Genomic DNA, 22185 nt, shown 5'->3' on the forward strand with positions numbered 1-22185 from the left:
GACTGGCAGAGCATCCGTAGTCTCGGCAGACCAATGCACGATTCGTCTTGTTTTTACCTGATTCAGTAATCTTCTAGTGGATCTGTACCTGCAGGGACTTTTCCCTTTGTTCTCTCGCCCAATGGAGCATGGTACCGAGAATGCTTTTGACAGGGAGGCTTGCGGCTTGCCGGTGTTACGGAGCACTAGAAGGGAATGGTCTGTTCTAAACGGTCACTTGGGTCGACCCGAAACGCTACAGGTTGCACAAATCAAGCATAGATCCCTTGCACAGCATAACTTGGCGTATCCCTCCCTAGTCCAGCATTTATAGTTTTCTGATGAACCAGGGGAATAAGATTGATGCTCAAACCATTATATCCAAGCTCAACATCCAATATCAATGCGTTCTGATATACATAGCAACCCATGATTTTCCCAATCCCACCAACGTAGATCGATTCATCCGCCCAACGGTCCACGCAATTAATGCATGTGCTACACGTCGTAAATGGTTTCTATATTTGTACAGCAGGTAGATCAATTGTACATCCAAATATATAAAGTGGCACGACATCCCTTTTGTTGAGTCGACGACACATAACACCGATCGGCAACGCGCAATCGCATACCCGCATCCCAATAAAACCTCCTATCTTCAGGATAGACTATCATCCATGTGTCATGGCATTCTCAAACAGTCTTCGTAACTGGTCCTTCTCCGCTTCCAGCTCTGTGGACAATCCTGGTGCCAGCATCAACACACGTGCCTGCGGAATGGTACCCTCGACAAGGGCCTCAATGTGTTCCGTGCCAAAGCCCAGGTCCTTCAGACCCTTGGGCTGGTCGCCCAGCTCTGCGAGAAACTTTGTGATGGCCTCAGCGAGAACTTCACCGGCGCTCTCTCGCTTCACGTTGCTGATATCTACACCAAACGCCTCGGCCGCTGCCAGATGACGGTCTGGGTTTGAAGCGGCGGTGAACCGAAAGACAGCCGGAGCGGAGACGGCCACAGAGACACCGTGGGGAATGAGCGGCGAAGCTACCTCGTAGCCATCGTGACTGTAGCCCGGGTTCTGTCCAGAAATGGGGTACGACATGCCTGGGTTCACATTTAGTTTCAAACAGGGGCAAAAGAAAAAAGAAAAAAAGAGGGAAGAAAAAAATTTAAACAAAGTGGTATAATGCACTAACCGTGACAGAGATGAACTCCGGCATTGCCGAACCCAACACCAGCCAGCGTGGAAGCCAGAAGCATCTTGGATTGGGCCTCAAGGTCGTCAGGGTTCTTCACTGAACGAGGGAGGTACTTGATGGTATCACGAAGCGCATGAAATGAAAAGACATCGGAAATGGGGTTGGCTCCCTGGTAGGCCGGACGAAGGATGGGGTTTGTTGGTCTGGGGGTTCGCTCGTTGTACGGAATGGCGGTCCAGGACTCAAGCGAGTGGCAAAGAACGTCGAGGCCTGAAGCGGCCTTGACGGCGGCGGGCATGGTCCTGGTGTTGAGGGGGTCGCAGATACCAAGCGTAGGCTTGAGGTTCCGATGAGCGACTCCAGTCTTGGCCCGCTTAGATACAAGGTCAAAGATTGCCGTTCCTGTTGTCTCACTGCCGGTTCCGGCTGTTGTAGGGACGGCGATGAGGGGTGTTAGCTTCTTGTCAACGGGACGGCCCTTGCCTAGAGGAGCGTTGACAAAGTCTAGGAAGTCAGCGTCAGGGTATGCTGTGTATAGGTTCATAAGCTTGGCTGTGTCCATGACCGAGCCACCGCCAACAGCCAAGAAGGCATCTGGTGCATAGGGACGGGCCCAAGCAATAGCTTCTTTGATACTATCGTGCTGTAAGTGGACTGACTTTGACTTGTTCTCATGAAAAGTCCAACTTACGAGCTATCCTTTGGCTCAACACGAACCTTGGAATACACTTCAAAAGGAATGCCTTCTCTGTTGAGAGCTTCACGGACTTGTCTCATGGCATCCAACTTGTTGACGTTCTCATCGGTCACGACACAAACACGCTGGGCTCCCATGTTCTTTAGGTCCATGCCCACTTCCTGGGTGACACCGGGGCCAAACCTGATGGACGAGGCAGCCATCTCAAAGGCGTACTCCTTCTGACCTGGGTGTGTGGTCGGAGTGGCATACTTGCGCTGGTGAGCATGCTTTGATGGAGTGAAAGTCGGTGGCGATTGATGATATCCTGGGTTTGAGTGACAAGGACATGAAGGTGGGTGTGTGTATTGAATAGTGCGTAGCAAGCTGGTAGCTCGCTTAGCAGCCTGAAGTGAGGAGATGTAAGTGTGTTGTCTTACAATGATGCCATTCAGACTGTGTCACGTACGTTGGGAACAACTCTCACAGAGGGAACCATTGTTTCTTTCGTTGATATCACTGACAACTGAGAGACTGTCACAATGAACTGAAGCGACTGACAAGGGTTTTGAGGCAACTTTAGCTCGTCTGGTAAAACGGTTACGACGGGTAAGAATAGCTTTGTATTATGTATGCACAACCTCGGCTCTTGGAGGACCAACCCCCGATTGCGGGGTGAAGGCCGATCCGGGGGTGTAATATGATGCGGCTTGATTCATTCGTGAGGGGAAAGCGGATCTTTCTAAGAAGGAAGTTGAATTGAGAACTTACCTAATTGGGTATTTAACTGACATACCTGGTATTGCTACACCAAATCATTATCACGAGATCTAAACTTTCGGTTGTGTTCGATAACCTAAGTTCAACTTTACATAAGTACACCTGCGGAGTAGATCAATGGATCTCGATGTTGTTGTAGATATTCTGATTTGTACAGAGTGTTTATAAGATCAAAGCAATCGAGTACTAATGTGCATGTCGAGGGATAATCAATAATTCAGTATACTACATTCAAATTATACAACGTTAGTTTACAAGTTGGCTATTTGTTCTTGGCTCCTAGAACTAGGAGACGAGGATCCTATTGTCCTCTCTCCTACAGGTGAGCTACATAACCCAATGTGGTTATGTACGTACATTAACAACTGAACTAACCGACTGGTATTAATGACAGGAATTAAGTGATATTTTACTAATACGAAATCACTAGAACATGCTAATTTCATCAGATGCAAATAAGCTTAGGACTAAAACTTTAGGTAAATGAGATCGAGCGGGTATAACGTAGCACCCAGATCATGATTGACTGTGTATAGGTTAGCAGGTACAGACAACAAGGATATCCCATTGAAGTACTTTCCAAAAGCTTACATCTCCTCGTAAGAACAACTAGACTCGAACAGTATATCGAGGTTTTTTGTATTCCTTATAAGTTAGTGGTAGTCAGGTATGAAGAAAATAAACTACCTACTTGTACGCACAAACGCAGATATATACCGCCTTGGTAACTAGGTGCAGGTACTTCATGCGGCCTGATTCGAGATTATCAAGCCCATGTCAATAAATATCTATCTAAAAATTGAACAACCAACAACTTTGAATATCGTCAAATAGTGAAGCTCTAATTGCTCCACGATTAAGCTTGACGCGCACCATTCTTAAATGTGGCTTGGGATACCGCTGACCTCATCATGTGGCGTACATATACTCAACACATGACTTCAACAATGTGGCTCGTCGGTAGAGGATGTCTATTGCTCATTAAACACTGGATTATGATGGAGGCTGTGGATTACAGGAAACATATGATAGTAAAATAAAAACATCTTTGAGGATCCAAACTGCCGACTGCAGCACCTAAAGCCGTCAACAATCAGCTACCAGCTGTAGTGGAGCATCAAAGGCAGGTACATGTACGCAGCCTAAGCAGGTGTCCACCCGAAACCTCCACCTCGAAATAGGGAACCTCCAGCCACATTGACATTGACATTGACCTCGACTCGACGACTTGTCCTCCAACGACGACATCAACATTCAACCTATACCATCTACCCGATATCGAGGCGCTAAACAACGCGCCTGGCACTGCGCAGCCGCTCGTTCAATTAATTCCTCGACTCCGAAACATAACCAACACATAAAACCGTTGCTCCCAAGAAAGAACATGCCTCCTTGCTCAGCTTGATGCCCTGCGTGATTCCGTTCCCCCAACTCCCTCATGGACCGCGCAAACGGGGGTGGCCCCGGTGCAGCTGCGGCTGCCAGCAGGGCAGAACGATTCGAGGATGAGAAGCGCCGCATTATCGAAAGCTGCTTCAACAAGAAGGATGTTGATGGCTCTCGTAAGTCTTTCTCGCAATTGTTGCCAGGCGAAAGCTTCATCCACAGGAGCTCCAAGCTCAACAAACTGTTCATGTCGCTCGAACTCGGCAATTGAATAAGCCCGCACCTGGTTCAACCAACTGACAGACTCGGTAGTTCTCGAAACCTACATCACCCACATCCGAATCACCGAATACTCCTCCTATCCTACGACCCCTCCTCCACCTCAGGCGCGGAATGGCGAATCACAGAAACCTCGAATAATAATCGTAGCTGTGCGCAAATCCGGCCGAGTTCGTCTGCACAAGTCCAAAGAAAACCAAAATGGCTCCTTTTCCATTGGCAAGACATGGAACCTCGACGATCTATCGCGCATTGAATCTTATACTGGCCCCGAGGCCAGACCCGACTATCGCGACTGGGCTGGTGATACTGGCTTCCAAGTAACACTCGGAAAGCCCTATTTCTGGCATGCCCAGACGGATAAAGAAAAGAAGTTTTTTATAGCCAGTCTTATCAAGATATATGGCAAGTACACGGGCGGAAAGACGCCCGAGCTTGCAGGATTTGAGCAAAAGGAGTACGACCAGGTAATGGGAGCTACGAGACGTCCAGCCACTGGTGGTTCAAGACCTCCTCCACCTCCACTGTCCGAGCAAGCTACCAGCCAGAATGCAAGCGCTCCCCCTCGTCCTATACACCCAATGCACCCTGCAGCGCAACAAGGAAACCAGGGACCTGGTATTCGTCCACCGCACCCAAACCTTGGTCCTTCACCCGTTGGAAGCTTCGATTCCAGTGCTTCGAGAGAACGTCCGCCTGCGCCTCGATGGATGGCACAAAACAACAAGAGCCAGGATTCCGTTGCTACCTCCTTTACTGCCAGAAGTGATGACGGTTCTAGCCTACCACCGCGATCTCGCAATGGTGCGAACGGGCCGGGATCGTATGGCAGATTTGGGGAGGCTGCTGATAATCGAACTCCATCTGTCCTTACACCTCCTCAGCCTCCATCTCAATCGCAGTCTTCGCCCAAGTCCCAACCGCCATCCATTCTCTCACCCCCTCAACCTCCGCAGTCAGTTCCTTCACCCCTTCAGTTAGAAAGACCGCCCCCGGAGAGGAGACGGCCGCCCATGGATCCAACTCGCCCTCAGGATCGAGACTTAGTTCCTCCACCACTGATCAGTCCTAACAAAGAGCCAATGGCCCCTCCGCCTCGTAGCAGCGAGCGTGTTGTCTCGAGACTGGATAACTCAAGTCAAAAGTCAGCCAACAGTTCTTACAGTGGAAGTGTTCTGGAACAGCCCAAACCCCCACCCACAGGAAGATTGCCAGATCCGCCAAAACGTGAGCCGCTTGGTACGCCTGCTGCCCTCAGGCCAGGATCATCACCTTCTCGTACACCAGCTCAAACCCCAACTTCTGCTATGGGTTACCAACAGGGTGGTCCACCTCGAGCCAACACAGGCAGTCCGGCACCGGCTCAAGGTCGTATGCCCAGCCCTTCACCAGTTCGGGACCCCAGTCCTGCAGCAGCCCGTGTGCCTAGCCCTGCACCGGCCCGCGTACCTACCCCTTCACAAGCCAATGCGCCGAGCCCTGCGGCGGCTCTCTCTCCAGGTTCTGGAGGTGGAGGCTCTTCAGACGTCTCGCCCATGACAGTGAGCGTGCCCAGGTTTGGAAACCTACAACAGCCACCTGAGCTTCCCAAACAAGAGTCGCCCAAGCCGGTAGATGAGCCATCACCCGGAGAGCGTGGGGCGGAAATCTCCGATCGAGACTCTAACCCATCCCCAGCAATCTCAGGTGAAGAAAAGCCCGGCTTGGGTCCTATGATTAAAGCCAAAAAGTCTAGAAATGAAATTGCTGGCGCCCTCTGGAAGGCTGCATCTGCAGCGAATGCCGCCACCGCCTTTAAACCCAGACCAGGTGGTGCTGGAGAGCGTTTGCGTCTTTTGAAGAGCAAGACGGAAGAGGGACCAGATGGAATCAGTGGCGTTGTACCTGCACCACCAAGGCCATCGGAACAGCCTACACCTGAAGAGACACCCGTGGAGACACCCAAAACTGAAGAAGAAAATAAACAGTTGGAGGAGCAGAAGCCGGCTGAGCCAAACAAGTCGGCGAATCGAATGTCTCTGGTTCCTGAAGTTAAAATTACTCTCCCAACGAGCAGGCCAGTTAGTGTACATGGTCCACCTCAGGAAGTACAGAAACCAAAGGAGCCCGAGAAGGAAAAACCGCGTCGCTCCATTAATGCGGGTAACGACATGAAGTACCTGCAGTCATTAGGTGTCAACCCCGCTATCCTTGATGAAAGGAGTGAGGAGTTTGCTCAATGGCTGGATTATTTTGGATGGATTCCGGGAGATCAAATGCGAGCTCGCAACGTGGAAGAAATGAGGGCTGACTTGGAGCGTGAACTCAACAAAGCCCAAGCTGGTGGCTGGCTGGCTCGCTTCCGTGAAGAAGATGAGCGTGTTGATGCGATCAAAGCAGGACTTGATGTTGCCATGGCCGAGTGTGAGGAGCTGGATAACCTCCTCACACTCTATTCAGTCGAGCTTTCGGTATGTGTTTTTTGCTGACTTGAGATATTCATTACTAACATGAAATAGACACTCTCCGAGGATATTGCCTACATCGAAGCCCAGGGTCAAGGTCTCCAAGTGCAAACTGCAAACCAGAAGCTACTCAAGAAAGAACTTGAGTCCTTGCTTGAGACTTGTGCCATCACATCAAACGAGCTGGACGTACTAAGATCAGCGCCTCTGGATGATATCAGTGGTCTGCAAGAGGTCGAATCATCCCTTGTAACACTCTACAAGGCCATGGTCAAGATTGATCCTTCTCGCACCAGCGCTGATCAGCTAAAGGTGGATGTCACATCGGACACAAACCAAGGCCATGGTCTCAACCCTGATTTCAACCAGATGCGCATCGTTCAGGAGAAGAAGCAGGTCTATGATCAGGAAAGTGCCATGTTCATCGGCAGGTTCGTCGCTTTCATGTCCCGACAGTTTGACCAGGCCTTTACCGAGACAAAGCTTGCTATGGAGGGAGCTTTGTCGAGAAAGGTGGATTCAACACATCACGATCTTGGCCGCGACACACTTTGGCAATTCAGTCCCCTTATGCTTTACGCCAGGGATATGCATGGCGAAGAGTGGAACCAGGTTATCCAAATTTACCAAGACAAGAGTCAACCTGTATACCGGGTCGAGTTCCAGGCTGTTGTCGCGGCTTGGCGTAGAAATGCCAGGAAGATGACCGGAGAGGAGGCCGAACTGCTATTCACATCAGCAATTGAGAAGAACCAGGACGGAGGCGTAGCTACTACTGCCAGGAAGCTGACAGTCAAGCGCAGCGGAACTTTGGCCCGTCTTCGATCCCCTCGAGAAGACGGCGGTAACAAATCCAAGGTTGAAAAGGGGGCGAGCGACAACAAAGATCTACCTTATGAAGTCTTTGCTGGAGTCCTGGATGACCTGCTTCCCTTGATGCAGATGGAGCAAAACTTCATTGTTGACTTTTTCCATGCAACAACACTTGAACAAATCGATTTCCCTGATGCCGTCGCTGCAACACCGCCATATGACCGGGGAGGCACTGATCTCCGAAGACCTCGACTAATGGAGCCCGATCGAGACCTGGCCAGACGCATTCTTCGTGCAATGGAGGTCATTTTCACGTTCCTGGAGTCTGAGCTACTGCGTCTCATGGAATGGGTTGTCGGGCAGGATCCTTTGTAAGTTAAAACATTTGAAGTGTCGCCTACAGTTTGCTAACATATTTACAGGCAAGGAATCGGTGTTCTAGCGACTTTGGAAAAGTACATCGCTGATATTAGTCAGTCCAACCAAGAGTACCTTAATACCCTCTTGCAAAAGCTTCATGGTCACTTGGAAGTCCGTTTCAAGAAGTTCGTCGACGAGCAGCTTCGTGCTATCGAAGAGACCAAGGTCAAGATCAGCAAGCGAAAGGGTGTTATTGCATTCATTCGTATCTTCCCTCTCTTTTCAGCAGCTGTCGAGAACATGCTGGTAGGTGTCGACGCCCTGGCAGCCCGAGGTACCATCGACCGTGAATACGACCGTATACTCAAGACCATGTATGACTCGCTCATGGTTATCGCGCGGGAGAACCCCTCAGTCGGCATCGTCACAACCGGTTCTGCGGACCCAGAGGACAAGGAGGCGCTCAACTTCCATATTCTACTTATTGAGAATATGAACCATTTCCTTGAAGAGACGGAAACCAGAGGACTGGATGTGCTTGAGGAATGGAAGGAAAAGGCCAACTCGACGTACTACGAGCATATGAACCTGTACCTCAATGCGGTAATGCGTCGACCACTTGGCAAGATTTTGGAGCATCTCGAGAACATGGAGGCTCAATTACAGACGGGCAAATCACCAGCATCGATTGCCGCGCAGCCATCCAACAGCAAAACGGTCTTCAACAAGGTTCTCAGCAACTACGACTCCAAGGAAATCCGCAAGGGTATCGAAGCGCTACGCAAACGTGTTGAGAAGCACTTTGGCGACGCCGACGACCCAGCGCTGAGCCGAGGACTGGTCATCAAGGTGCTCTCAGAGTGCGAGCAGTTCTACGAAAAGGTCGAGAGACGGGTGGGCGCAGTTACGACCAATGTTTATGGTGGTGATATCCTTTTCGAGTGGCCTCGAGCTGACGTCAAGGCTGCATTCCGTTGAGTACCGGGGGGTGTTTAGAGTGAATGGGAATATGATCACATGAATCTGCTGTATGAATACTATAGTTATTATTGGCGTGCATGATCAGATATGGGTAAACGAGGCGCCTTTCGTGGTAAACAAGGGATGATGAGTCGAGCGTTGGACGGATGAGTTTTGGTCTATCTCAATATGTTTACATGAGCGAATGAGTGATTGTTCTTTTGTATACAAATATGAGCATTCGAGCATAAAGTCTTTTATAATTGTGAGCTGTATAAGATGACTGAGAAGATGACTTGTTCTCATCCTGCATAGATAACTACCCTAGAAACAACATGTGATAGAGAGGATCGTATTAAATACAAATGTGCAATCGTTCAACAAAATCAGCAGAAATAGGAGAATGTTCAAATCAAGCTGTACCTCAGTTCCCAGTATAATAGGCCTCTCGTTTGGGCAGTTCTATCCTGCAGGTCGGATAGCTTCATTGCCATGGGTTCATCATAGGCGCTGTTGTTACGACTTTGGAAATGGCGAGACTTCCTGCATAGTCTGACCATAGACCTCAGATCCCAGTCAGACAGCTTTGTCGTTATGGGTTCATCATTGGTGTGAGATACAAGGTGTACATGGAGGGAAGGGTAGAGAGGAGGAGTGGGAGTGGGAGTGGGAGTAGGAGGAGTGGGGTTATATAGATCAAGATAAAACTTTATTTGAATTCTTATATAGATTAAGCTTAAACACAACACAGCATCTACTTTACAGTGTCATGTGTGGCTTTCCATTATCGTGACTATCATCGTCAGACAGGCCGTGGCTTAACTTTATACATTCATGCTACCCACCTAGTGACACTTAAATCGATCGAATATTTAATAACAGTTGTTTCAGGCAATATCATATGTCCCATTAATAAAATGAAATTAATCAACCGAAATAGTTCCCTTATTGCTCAAATGACCGCGAGAACTGATAGCACCCAGCGTTGTTTGTCCACGTTATTGATATATATATATATGTTTCGTATTTCTACCCGAACACCAAGCCTGCGTTTCGTAAATACATTTCCAAGGCGTGAATCCATCGCCCCCCTAAACTTCTATCCAGCCAGTCATATAATTAAGCACAGAGTTACAAGCCCAAAATACAATTAAAAAAAAGTCACAAAGCCGCTGGAATTCTACAGTCGTTCATCATCTTCATCCGAGTCCCAGATCTCAGGCGGAACTCTCGTATCATCGCGTAGCAGGCTGTCTGGCAGCATCTGACTCTTTGTCAACAGCTGCGACGAGTCCGGATTGTAACCCGGTGGCAAACGCAGCGCTTCATCCTCATCGTATCCGTCCAACAGACTCTCGGGAAGTCCGATGCTGCTGGATGAGTGTAGCGGAGGGCGGCGGATGGAGGATGACTGTTGTTTTTCAGGCGTAGAAGCTTGGGAGACGGTGGTTGCTTGCGATGGGCGGACTGTGGGTCGTTTGGATGTACTGCCTAGAGAAGGGCGAGAGGCGTGGCGGGAAGATGCTGTGCGGGGGGTTCGATGAGGGGGAGGTTTGATGGTTGTGGGAGAGGAGGGGATATGGGCTGGGGGAGTGGTGTTTTGTTGGTCATTGGTCTCTTCATCGGGGGTTGAGGGGACGAGAATGTCGTCTGAGGGAGGGAATTGGGTTGACGAAGCAAAGTCGCTCTTGAGCTGGGCTTCAACCTGCTGCGACACGCTTAGGCTTGAGGTAGGAGTCGGTTGTTTATCTTGAGGAACAGGCTGCGATGAGTTGGCTAAGAGATCAACTCTTCCGCTATCATCCTCATCTTGTATAATCTGTGTTGGTTCATCTTGAGAAGCGTCTTCTTTGAACATGGCGTGTCGCAAATTCCACAGTAGCTGACCTACAACAGCAGGAGGGAAGTATACGTAGCGACCGACGTCGCCATCGATCCAACCCTCTTCCCGCATATCGTCTCCTTCAACGGGGTTGTTCAGCTCGTAAACCTGTGTGAGGTGATAGCGCCAGGCTGGACCCTCGGTTACACGGCCAGGGTCAGCACAGGCCATGAATCGTAGTAGTTCACCATCGAATAGCCAGAAGCGAACAACCTGTGCGGGGATTTTGAAGCTGAGGATAAGATCGGCCTGGTAACCTTCGAGAACGTCGTCGATCATGTCTTGAGAGAGTGGAAGCAGGACGTCTGTGCGAGCAGATGCAGGCGTAAGTGATTGCAGTGTGGCCAATGGCACACGCTGAGATTCCAAGGGCTGAGTTTGAGTTGGTGGGAGTGGACGGTGGATGGGTTTGCGAACTCGCTTTGTTGGACGAGTTCTCGCTTTGGGTGTTGATGAGGGAGGAGGGGGTTCTGTCTGTCGTGGACTAAGGGGTGGGAGCGATGTGCTTGATGCTTGACCAGCCGACGCGGAAGATTCCTCCGACATTATGGGAGCAAAGGCCTGTCGTTTCGTAGTAGTAACGGTTGTTGATTGTGCAGAAGAGGTGGCTCTCATAACCTCTTCCTCTGATGAAGCAATCTCGCTCATAACAAGCTGCGTTTCAGCACCAGCAACAAATGTGTTCTCGGCATTCTCATCCACATTCTCATCGTCACCGAAATCTTCATCATCTTCTTCCTCTGAATCGGGAATCTCAAGCATGACTCTCTTCTTGCCGCTGCCCGGTGATACTTTCTTTATTCTTGGTGTGGGACTGCCACTTCTTTGACTACCGCCCAGTTCGGTACTACCACCTCTGCGCGTCTTGGTAGGCGTCTCAATCTCATCCAATCCAGAAGATGATTCCAGTGACTCAAGGATCTCTTTGGGTGTTTTGGGTGTTTTATTAGGCGAGTCCACAGGCAGTTCACGCAGAGGCGTGCGGCCAGCAGACCCCCAACTATCAGTAGCATAAGAATCTTGAATGATGCGCTCATGCTTCCGCGGTGTTGTCGCCGTTCGAGGTTTCCCCTTAAGCTCCTTGAGCGGCGACAGGGCAGCAGGTGATGATATTCCTTTAACGGGTGATGCTTCTACACGATCAGGTGGACCGTACCGTTCGAGCATCATGCTAGCGGGTGTAGATGATATACTTGGCGGCGCAGACAACTGGCTCGATGAAGGTATCTCGACTGATTTAGCTCGCTTGCCTGGCGTCTGCTTCTGTGGTGTTTGAGGCACAACAGACTCCTCGCGCGGAGGGAGAGTCTCTTCCGGCCTGCGTTTCAATATCGACTTGAGAATTTTGGGAGTCTTGACGGGCGAAACGTGTTTCTTCTTTCGAACATGTTTCGGGCTTGGACTCTTTGGGTTTTCTAGCCACTGCTGGAAGTCGTTATCCTCGTCTTCAGAATCCTTGATAAACTCGGTTGGTGTTGTATCGCGGCCGAGGAACTGGGTCAATGTTTGGGTGTGGTAGTTTGAGCTGCTGCTAGGTGCATCTCCCATTGTCCTTCGTCGGCTTGATTTCTTTTCTTTCTTTGGCTTGGGTTGTTGCTCATCTGTATCATTTCCTAGCGTCCTTCGGCGTTTTGTCTGGTTATTCTTGGCAGGGGCTTTCTTTGCAGCCGCTCTTCGTTTTCTACCAGTCGATATAGGTTCCTCGTCCTCGTCATCTTCATCCTGTGGCTCTTTCTCTTTCTCTTGCTCTTCTTCTTCGTCTTCATTATCAGCCCCCATCTCGTCTTGCTCACTGTCACTCAACACAATCGGATCACGATCTTCGAAGCTCGACACAAAGTCGATTTGAGTGAGAGTTTGCTGTCGCAAGAGTTTGGAAGGTGTCTCTGCTTGTTTCTTTCTATTCTGCTTTCCATATGTGCGCACGACCTTGCTGCGTGGTGGAAAGTGTGCTTGCTGCTGGGCGGGGGTTGAGTGATAGACTCGGCTCGCAGCGGGGACGCCGCCCGAGCGAGTCTTGGGCGTCATTATTGTGATTGTTATCGATATATTTGTACAGTACAAAGGTCAAAGTCAAATTTGTGATTCAATATGTGAGTGACGGCATGATCTAGGCAGCTTCGATGGATGTTGATGGGTGGAGCCACAGGGCCCAAGGGCGCTAAGGTTAAGTGACATAGCTATGCGACGCGCCTCAACGCGTAAAGTGTCTCCTCCTCTTATCAGTCCTCTTATCGGCCAAGTGATCTCTTCTGCATTCACCTATCTCTCTGCTTGCATTTACCTGCTCTATATTTATCTCTTTTACGTTCTCCTCCCTAGCACTCACCTCCTCTGCATTCCTCCCTTCTTCATAATATTGACTTTATCACCAACACCGCCGTTACTTTCTTAACCCCAACGTTCGCAATCTATAACAAGCCTGCACTTGGCGCCACACCTTTATAAAATTCCGGACTATACCCACGCGAATGCGCGCGATTGATCGCCATCTTTGCTGGAATAGCCGGGGGTTGTGGGAAGGGGCCTGCTCGGATTCGCAGCTCGGCTGGAGGTCACAGGTCGCCTGGCAGCGAGGCCGGCTTGCTATAGCTCTTTGTTGTTCGTTGGAGGTTTTATTGCAGCTAAGTCCCCTTCTACTGTGTTTTGCTAATTCAATCGGTAGGCCGTTTGTTCCTTACTATGGCGACGACTTTAATCGATCTCGAGGCTGTTACAGTTGCAATGGAGTACCACGATGATGACGCGATGCGGTTGCTTGTTAAGCCTGATCCAGAGCACATGGCCATAAAATTCACATTACACATCGAAGGGAATTCTGCCTTTTTCGACATATCTATCCCCTTCAGATACAAGACGAAAACCGACACAAGGGGGACAATCCATGTCCGTATCGACCCCCGATCGATTATCTCTCTCGATTTTTCCACCAAAACAGACCTCCCTAATGAAGTCAAGGGGCTATTCGATTCCGCGGAATATCTTGAGTTTTGACTCAGAGACAGTGTTACCATTCTTATCCCCAGCCTTATCCAGGATCCAGTCGGGGTAGCCAGGCGACAGTCGGGAATAATCCCTGATTACCTTGCCAAATTAATCCAGGTATCAAATCTACATATTTATATCCCAAACTCTTCACTGTCTGCCGAGCAACGCCAGTCTATTAGTACAGCAATTACACAGCATAAGCTATATCCGTGCCATGACCCAGCCTATAACATTTCTCAAATGTTTGGCGGCAAGGGTGCCAAGTCTATCACCCCTCGAGCACCATTGCCTCCATCGTATAAAACCGCCGCGTCGCCCAAACCGAATGATGCCCCATACAACGAATCTGCAATCCTGAATTCGCCAAATGCTCCCCCACGAAAGCGCAAACAAGGTCAAGCATCAATCACCGATTCCAAGGCAATTTGGAATAGGTTAGAGCAACTTAAGACGATGCTTAACCGACAAACCCTGCATGATGCCCAGACTCCTTCCCTAATACGAATGAACCAAGAGTTACGCACCGAGATAGCTCAACTGCAAGAGCAACATGCCTCATTGCAGAAGAAATACGAGGAGCTGGATTCAGAAGTGGCTAGCCTGCGACAAGCGCAAGTCAATGCGGATGACAGTCAGGACGTAGAATTGGTCGACATACGCGATAATATCGCGGATTTGGAAAACAGGATGGACTTTGTTGAGCGTGGAAAGGATGACGATGAATTTATCATCAGGGTCAAGGACGTAGTATTGGAGGAGATGGGAGCCAGGATCAAGGGTCACTGAGTATGAAGGTATGTTGCTATGGTTGGTGGATGAACTATGCTAGCAGACAGATCATGACACGTTCAATTTTCCATGCCCACCGGCATGCAACTGAGTCAGCGTTATGCCTCTTACATGCATCTGCCACGGTACACACGACAACAGTATCGAGACTGCACCACCATCCTGAATCTATGCGCTACTACAGGTCACCAACGTGACCTCGTTGAAACACATACCAGGTCCTTCAGGCAAACCTGTAAGTCATTTGTTAGTGCCCTTGCGGACCTGAGATTTGCTGACCATGTGTACAGCTGTGGACGCAAAGCAAGTTTTCGATCGAGTGGCTACGGACTTGAACGTGAATAGAGTTCTCTAACTACCAAAGATGGGACCCTTCTAGTCTTTGAGTCTCGCTCAGGCTACACTTGAACGATGATTTTCGCCAAATTAAACAAAGTAAGCCCTGTGGCAAGAGTAGGGTATGTCAGCGCGATGTCACAGAACAATGAAAGATGGACCCGAGATGGAGAGAAACTAACGCGTCTATTTCTGCATAGAACGGATCCAGCTCAGAAGATGATGATGGTTTGGAATTGCTTGGGGTTTATGAGATGATTTGCTGATGGAATGGAATGGAATTGATGTAAATGCAGAAGGCATATTTCTGGATAATATCGAAATGGATACGGAGGTTGTATTGATAGATGAAGTTGGGATGAAGAAAGAGGGATGCTGGTGGATAATATTAGAGCAGTTGGTTGGGATGGATATATAAATCAATCACCTAGCGGAAAGGCGAAGTTGGCCACACACCATTCTAATAAACGCCAAAGCGAACATATCACTTCAAATATGGCATGACATACACATAACAATAAGAATAGAAACGCACCTATCGCTACAGCATTCCCCTAAAAAGAGAAGTGTCGTTGTCCTAAGTATTGACATATCGGGCGGGTATTCATCATTAGTAGATGACAAGTTACACCACCATATCACAAGGTGGAATAACAACCCTTTTTGAACACAAGTGACAGGTGCGCAGTGAGACTACATTAAGTTAAACTACAGCCTATCTGACGATAATGGCAACGATAATAGATAGACATGGATTCACGTCTTGGAAATGTATTTACGAAACGCAGGCTTGGTGTTGGGGTAAACATAGGAAACGTGCATATTAATAACATGAACAAACATCACTGACATATTCACTCACCGTGTGACACAAGGTTGGCTCAAACACAATTTCATATCCGGTTGCTCTGCTCAAGGGTGATATTTTAACAACAGTATGCTTTCCCGTCCATTCATTGAACCATGGGAAAGAAAAGACTTCAAAAGGTTGCCATGCGCATCCCAGCAATTGTCATCAAAAGAAGATAAAAGTCCAACGCCAGTCCTCAAGCCATGCAATATTGTGTTTCTGTAGACACAAAAAACGACGCCCTGTCTAATTCCATCATCCCAGTCCATCGCGGTATCGTTTCATCAGGGCGTAAAGCGAAAATGGAAACTTTTGCTGCCAAGTCGTCGAAGTAAACAAGATCAACGGCGTATGGCACCATGCCATCCAGTGTCCCACAAAGTAGACCAATCTAAGACAGATGGAATGCTCCCTGACCTTCCTTGACTGCTGTCGAGAGTTGTTTCTTCATGGCCTCAACGGTAGAGTAATCTGGGAGCTTCAGATAGTTGACACATGTCATGACACTGGGTAGATAGTCATCAGACGTATATGGCTCTTCGCTGGGCTTGCAGACGACAGTGAACATTGGTGTCAAAGACTTAAATCCTACAGAAAGTTAGAAACCGATTGCTAATTATGTGTGGGCTGTACATACCTCCGATAGGAAGCTTGGGGCTTCCGGTCGTGAACTGTAAAAAGTCTCGGCGCTCTGATGCGTTGAATTGACTCATAGTATGAAGCAAATTCTTCACAGTCTTGCTATCCATGTTGTAGCCATGATCAGCCTTGATAGAATCGAGTAGAGCTAGTGGTATGTTAGCAAGATCACACAATGATGTAAGGGTATACGCACTCTCTAGAGACCAGTCCTCGTCAACGCGACCAAACAGGGTGACAAGCTCGTCTGGTGTAAAAGCACTGAGTGCTGAGTAAGGGAAGACTTGTGAAAATCCAGCGCGGAAAGCGTCAACTTGGCGGCGAACACCAGAACCGAGGGTCATATCGATAACCTTCTCTAGGTAAGTGTCTACGTTGTCAATAGTGACCCGTTTTTGCGAGCCATTGTCCTCCAGCTGGATATTCGGGTATCCGGGTAAAGTAAAGTCTAGGCACAGGTCATCGAGCTTAACGCCTTCAATGGTGATGTTTTCTGTATCGGCGACCTTTTGTGCAGCTGTACGGCTAGGGTCCTCGTCGATCTCCTTCTTGGCCAAAGAAAACTGCTTGATGGCTTTCAGCGAGCGAGCCAGACCAGGATCAACAATCTTGACAGCTCCCAGTGACGGCTTCACTCCAGTGATGGCATCTCCAATCCGGAAGAAGATGGGGTTAAAGTGAAGATCGATGATTCGCGAATCAATCATGGATCGTGCGACAAACTTGCCAAGCATTTTGAAAAGGTGCAAGATTCGCTCTCCATTTGGTGTTCCAGCCTCTTCGTCACTCTGGGGTCGAGGGAAGAGTCCAGTGGCTCCAGAGACAAACTCGTCCGAATCGTTCGAATCAACCTCGCGCCACAGTTTGAGCTTCTTCTTTGAGAACTCTTTCGAAACAGTCGAGTAGAACTCGAGAGTAGGACCAAGGCCAGTGCCCACCTCCTCAAAATACTCGACCTCGAGAATACTTTGGGAGGCACCATAAAGCTCCATCACCTTCAACGCAGATTCCAAGATCTTTTGGCGAGATATCCTCACCTTCTGTCTCTGAAGTCGGCCGAGGAATGGTCGCTCATTGTTTCGGTCTCTTCGGTTCTCTTCTGCTGACTGAGTGTTCTGCCACCTGGTCATCGACCGGGCATATCCAAAGGATGTAGACTGGAGGAAAAGATGCCGAGTCTCAAATGGGAAGAGGAAGGGGTAAAGGCGAGCAAGGTCCTCTGCCCAGCTGGGTAGACAATTACTAGCAACAATCAAGGGCTCCTCCAACTGGCGGTTCAACTTGGCCGTGAGTTTCGTGTTGACAAATTGAGACAGCGGCTCAACATTGAGGCCGATGACGCTGTTCTTCTTCTCGACCAAGACATCCTCGATGTTCGAGTTGAGGTCATGAAGGATATTCAACAGTCGCAAAATTGACGATGTTGTGGGATGTTTCGCGAGTGAAGCAGGAATACCGTGCTCGTCCTCGCCGTCCGCTTCCGAATTGGACGTGAACGACAGAGTTTCTGCGGGGGGTGGTCCAGGGACTCGTTTAAACTTGATAGGATGTATGGTCGACCAGATACTTCGGCTGACATGCTCATCCGAGTTCGATGCTGAGGTGTGCACAGCACGATAAATGGTGGTCTCGTTGGGTATCAGCTTGTTGTCAAGACTGAACTCAACATGCCAGTCTTGGGGTACGGCCTGAAGAGCAGAGGCGTAAGACATGGCTCTTGACGATGACGCAGCTGGGGTGGGTGTGCCGTGAGCCCCGGCAGGTGCTCCTCCGGCACGACTGGGCGTCCCAGATGCGGTCGGGGTCGCAATACGAGTACCGTCTTCTTTGCGTGCTGTCACATGGCCACCAGTGGCAACCTCCATATTGACAGCCGAAGTGTCACCAGGAGTCGATTCATCCTCCATGTCATCTTCGAGCTCACCGACAATAGCATCCAGTGCACTGCTTTCTCCGATATCATCATCGTCAGTCAGTTGCTTTTCGTCAGCACACTCAAGTGTATCCTGCATCTCCTCGTCATCACCTGGAGGAGGTCGGGGAGCCGGTGGCGTGCTGGCGGCGCCATGTCGCCTTGTGGATCGGCGGAGTGAGCCTTTGTCTCGAGACGATCCAGCGGACTGGTCCGGTGTAGCAGGAGCAGCCTGTGACTTTGACTTGCGGAGGGTTCGTGAAGTTGAAGGTGTTGGGGCAGCAGGAGGCGGGGGTACTGGAGGAGTGCCTGCGAACGGGTTTCCAGCATCGGCCGCAGCTAGTCGGGCTGCTGCTGCGGTACTGAGAGGGAGACCAGCAAAGCCGGCGCTGCTGGCCATTGCTGCAAGTGCTCGAGCGACTCCATCCCTACGGGCGGACCCACGAGGTCTATCAGTGATGCTGAGTCGCGGCCGTAGGTAGTCGTCCAAAGACTTGAATGTCGCAATGGCATGGATTGACACCATGATGTTCCGGTAAGGCTTGGGTACCTCAAGTTCGTCATCAGCAACAAGTCGAAGTCTGATCTGCTTGCCTAGCATAGAGGCAGGGCTACTGTGGTTTCCATCGAATGTGTTGTGATGCACCGTGATAACCTCAAAATGCTCTGACCTACTGAGCAAGTCCTGAAGCTTGTGAATCATGACGCTGAAAGGTGTTGCTGGCGACTCTGCAGTCGCTGTTTTGGGCTTTGACTTAACAGTGTAGGCCATGAAGACTTCCAAGAAGGTTGATTGAGCGGCCCGGGCTAGTTCTTCGTCAGGATTGCTGAAGATCTCAAGGAGGACGCGGACCAGGCCTGATGCCAGAAGCTCTGCGCTTGTAACACTCTCCAGGACGTCTGTATCGAAGTATGATGCAAGTTTCGCGAAAAGTTCCTTCCCTTTATCGGCCACAGTGTTTCCGGTAGATCGCTTGAGATAGAAGCTCTCCAACTCGCCAGCCAACTCCGACAAAGCATCAAGAATAGCTGTGGCCTTTGCCTTCATCGCTTGTCCGTGGCCCTCGGTTTCATGGGTCTCCAAGAATTTCTTGGCAACGTCTCGGGTTCGGGATTTCATTGAACGAACGTCGGAGATATAGCGGCCAAGAGGAACCTCGAGAGACACAGTAGATCCTCGGGAGCTAACAGGGGACATGTCATCGTTGTTTGCCTCGCCATTTTCGTTATCATTCTCTTCGTCCTCATCCTCGTCGTCGTCAGATGACTCGCGTTCCTCATCCTCCTCATCTTCATCGTGCTCAGACTCATGCTCCGAAGAGTGTTCGTTCTCTTGTTCCGCGGTTTGTCCATCGTCACCCTCTAACTTCTCGTTCTTCTCCGGCTCTGGTTCAACTGGATCCTCCTCTTCGGCGATCTTGTTGATTTCCAGGAAGACGCCTTCGCGGTAGAATTGGTAGCGATAGATCTTGTCGAGGCGGCTCAGCAAGAGTTCGGCTGCTTGGAGTCCAAGCATGACGAGAGATGCATGATCCTGTTGCGAAAGAATAGAGGCGAGGAAGGACGCGTAGGGAACAGGAGTCAAAGCCTCTACCAGGATGTCTTCGTCGAGGTTGGAGAGCATCTTGAGCTGCGCTGTAAGTACCTTTTGGCGGACACTCAAGTTGACAGTACTAGAGAAGGCGTCCGTCAAAGTAGGAAAGATGATAAGAGCAAACCGACGGACTTCGTCTTTGCAATCTTCCAAAAGCTCGATACGTTTCTCGTTTGTGGTCCTGCGGTTTCGTCCTCCACTGGATACTGGGTGTGGCGGCTCTGTAGAAGCGATAAGCTCGACGAAGTCTCCGAAAGAAGGGTCGGCGTTCCGCGGCAAGTTAGGAAGAAGTTCGCAAATGACATTGAGGGTTTCGATGATTTGCTCTCGGGGACGGTGAATAAGGGCCTGCATGATTACAACGCTATCCAGCTTTGAGGCGACATCCTCAGTACCACTTGGTGGTGATACTCCTGTCAGAATCTGGTACAGTGTCTCCACCACGTTGAGCTTGAAAAGCTCGGCAGAAAGGCGAGGACTGGCTCGCGCAGTGAAAGCCAAAACCCGAAGGAATTGAGTATGGATGCTAGAGCTAATCATGTTGGTAGTGCCAGGAACCAGAAGACGCAGCACGCCACGAAGAAGATTCACGCTGACAAGTTCCTCAAGCTTGTGAGGGTGGTATTTGAAGCTCTCCACTATACCCGACACACAGAGCGAGGCCTGCTCGACAACACGCTGATCGTTACTATTGAGAACGTTAAGAAGTGTGGGCATAACATCCCGCACAACTGGGAAGGAATCCTCGGGAATGTTGCGACAACAGTTGGCGGCGGTCGTGACAGCGGTTCGTTGAGTGCCCGTGGCAAAGAAATCGAGGTATGAAAGGCACGCAGTAAGTCCTCCCTCCCGAACGATGCTTGTAGGATACTCGACCGAAATCTTTTCCAGCGTGCTGAGAGCCTGTTCGGCCAGATCGATAAAGGATATTTCGAGGAGCTTTTGGCACAGTACGGGAACGGCGTTTCCATATACGACGTTTGCAACACTGGCGGGCAAAGCCTCCATCAAGTTTGCTAGAGACCGACAAGCTAGCAGCATTATCTCGGGGCTTTCCTCCTTGTTCATGAGTGTAACCAGCTCCTTGACGAATGCATCTGGCGAGAAATGGCCAGTAAGATTGTCCTCGTTCGATACTAGAAGAATCTCTGAAAGCTCCTGCAGAGCTATTAGCTGCACAGAGAGGTCGTCTACCCGTAGATTGTGAAGGAGCTCCCTGAATCGCGATGTGAGGCCAGACATCATCCCCGTCAACGCTCGCAAAGTGCTACCCAAACTGCCAGGAGGGCCACCGAACCCGCCAAAGGGATCATCGTCGTCATCATCATCGTCGTATCTTCGTGATCCTTCCTCGTCGTCATCGTCATCGTTTTCTTCACTATCGTCATCGTCGTCGTGGTCAACGGGAGGGGGAGGAGGTGGCGGTGGTCCCGGGTCTCTATTTTCGTCGGTGCCCGTCATTGGCGTATCTTGATCGACTGCGCTGTCAAGGTTTCGTTTCGATCTTCGTGTGGTTAGGGTCGAGCCTTGTGCTGACTCTGGGTTCATGGTTAGTTCTGCGGTTGTTCGCCAGGCTTCCATGTTTCTCACTAACCTTGTGTAGATCCAGTGGGCTTCTTGGAGCGACTGGATTTTCGGCTGGAAGAACCGGAAGTAATAGAGGATTCGGCGGGATTCGCAGATCCGGGCCTGTTGTTTCTGATAGACTTTTAGCATGTTGCTTCCAAATGACCGACTTGAACCAGCTGGCGTTCAACACTTACTCTGGGCTATCCATCTCTGCGGCGGGTTTTCCCTTTCGCCTGGCTCTAGGTGCTGGTTGGTGATTGTTATTGTTGGTGGAGGGAGGAGCCGCTTCGGGAATCTTTTGTCTCTTGGACCGTCGACCTGAAGATCCGGATGACAATGCGGTGTTGGGGCTCTTCTCGGTAGCGAGCCCTTTTCGCTTGCGTGAGGCTGGGGTAGAGGAGGCTGCGGTGGTCGGGACGTCAGCAGCGGCAGGAGCAAAATCGTTGGTTTGGGCTGCCTGACTCGCTGCTTGACGGGCCGAAGATCTGGTGATTCTAGAAGACATAATTGTCGTAAGCTTTGTACTGACGATGCATCTGGAAGAAAAAGCAGATTAAGGAAGTGTCAAAGGTGTGGCCGGCATGTGTTGCACGAAGAAGATGAAAGGGAGATGAGGTGAGGGAAGCACAAGCACGAGCCGCGACCGAAAGCCAATTGCTTCAGAGATAAATGTTTGTTTGCTTGTGGTCGCCTGGGTTCTTCCCTGGTCGAGGGTAGATATCCGAAGGCTTAGCAAACGGTTGTAGGTCGTA

The 22185-nt window shown here is 49.9% G+C and overlaps 6 protein-coding genes across 6 annotated transcripts; 3 read left to right on the plus strand and 3 right to left on the minus strand.

Annotated features, from left to right (window-relative positions):
- Positions 1-650: 650 nt before the first annotated feature.
- FGSG_09245 (uncharacterized protein) lies at positions 651-2351 on the minus strand (the record flags this gene model as incomplete). The annotated part of the gene is made up of 4 exons (XM_011330225.1): positions 651-1081; positions 1174-1811; positions 1868-2259; positions 2322-2351. 4 exons carry the CDS (start codon positions 2349-2351, stop codon positions 651-653), a joined length of 1491 nt encoding a protein of 496 aa, XP_011328527.1.
- Positions 2352-4070: 1719 nt separating this feature from the next.
- On the plus strand, positions 4071-10589 carry FGSG_09244 (uncharacterized protein; the record flags this gene model as incomplete). Its single annotated transcript, XM_011330226.1, has 4 exons — positions 4071-4194; positions 4331-6735; positions 6796-7925; positions 7977-10589. 4 exons carry the CDS (start codon positions 4071-4073, stop codon positions 8890-8892), a joined length of 4575 nt encoding a protein of 1524 aa, XP_011328528.1. The 3' UTR covers positions 8893-10589.
- Positions 10055-12784, minus strand: FGSG_09243 (uncharacterized protein; the record flags this gene model as incomplete). Its single annotated transcript, XM_011330227.1, has 1 exon — positions 10055-12784. The coding sequence occupies one exon, from the start codon at positions 12782-12784 to the stop codon at positions 10055-10057; it is 2730 nt and encodes a 909-aa protein (XP_011328529.1).
- Positions 12785-13438: 654 nt separating this feature from the next.
- On the plus strand, positions 13439-13750 carry FGSG_13535 (uncharacterized protein; the record flags this gene model as incomplete). The annotated part of the gene is made up of 1 exon (XM_011330228.1): positions 13439-13750. One exon carries the CDS (start codon positions 13439-13441, stop codon positions 13748-13750), a length of 312 nt encoding a protein of 103 aa, XP_011328530.1.
- A 234-nt stretch (positions 13751-13984) lies between these two features.
- On the plus strand, positions 13985-14530 carry FGSG_13534 (uncharacterized protein; the record flags this gene model as incomplete). The annotated part of the gene is made up of 1 exon (XM_011330229.1): positions 13985-14530. One exon carries the CDS (start codon positions 13985-13987, stop codon positions 14528-14530), a length of 546 nt encoding a protein of 181 aa, XP_011328531.1.
- A 1580-nt stretch (positions 14531-16110) lies between these two features.
- On the minus strand, positions 16111-21938 carry FGSG_09241 (uncharacterized protein; the record flags this gene model as incomplete). Its single annotated transcript, XM_011330230.1, has 4 exons — positions 16111-16307; positions 16357-21402; positions 21459-21553; positions 21628-21938. 4 exons carry the CDS (start codon positions 21936-21938, stop codon positions 16111-16113), a joined length of 5649 nt encoding a protein of 1882 aa, XP_011328532.1.
- Positions 21939-22185: the final 247 nt, after the last annotated feature.

Source organism: Fusarium graminearum, chromosome 4 (genome assembly GCF_000240135.3).
Source record: "Fusarium graminearum PH-1 chromosome 4, whole genome shotgun sequence".
Taxonomy (NCBI): Eukaryota; Fungi; Ascomycota; class Sordariomycetes; order Hypocreales; family Nectriaceae; genus Fusarium; species Fusarium graminearum.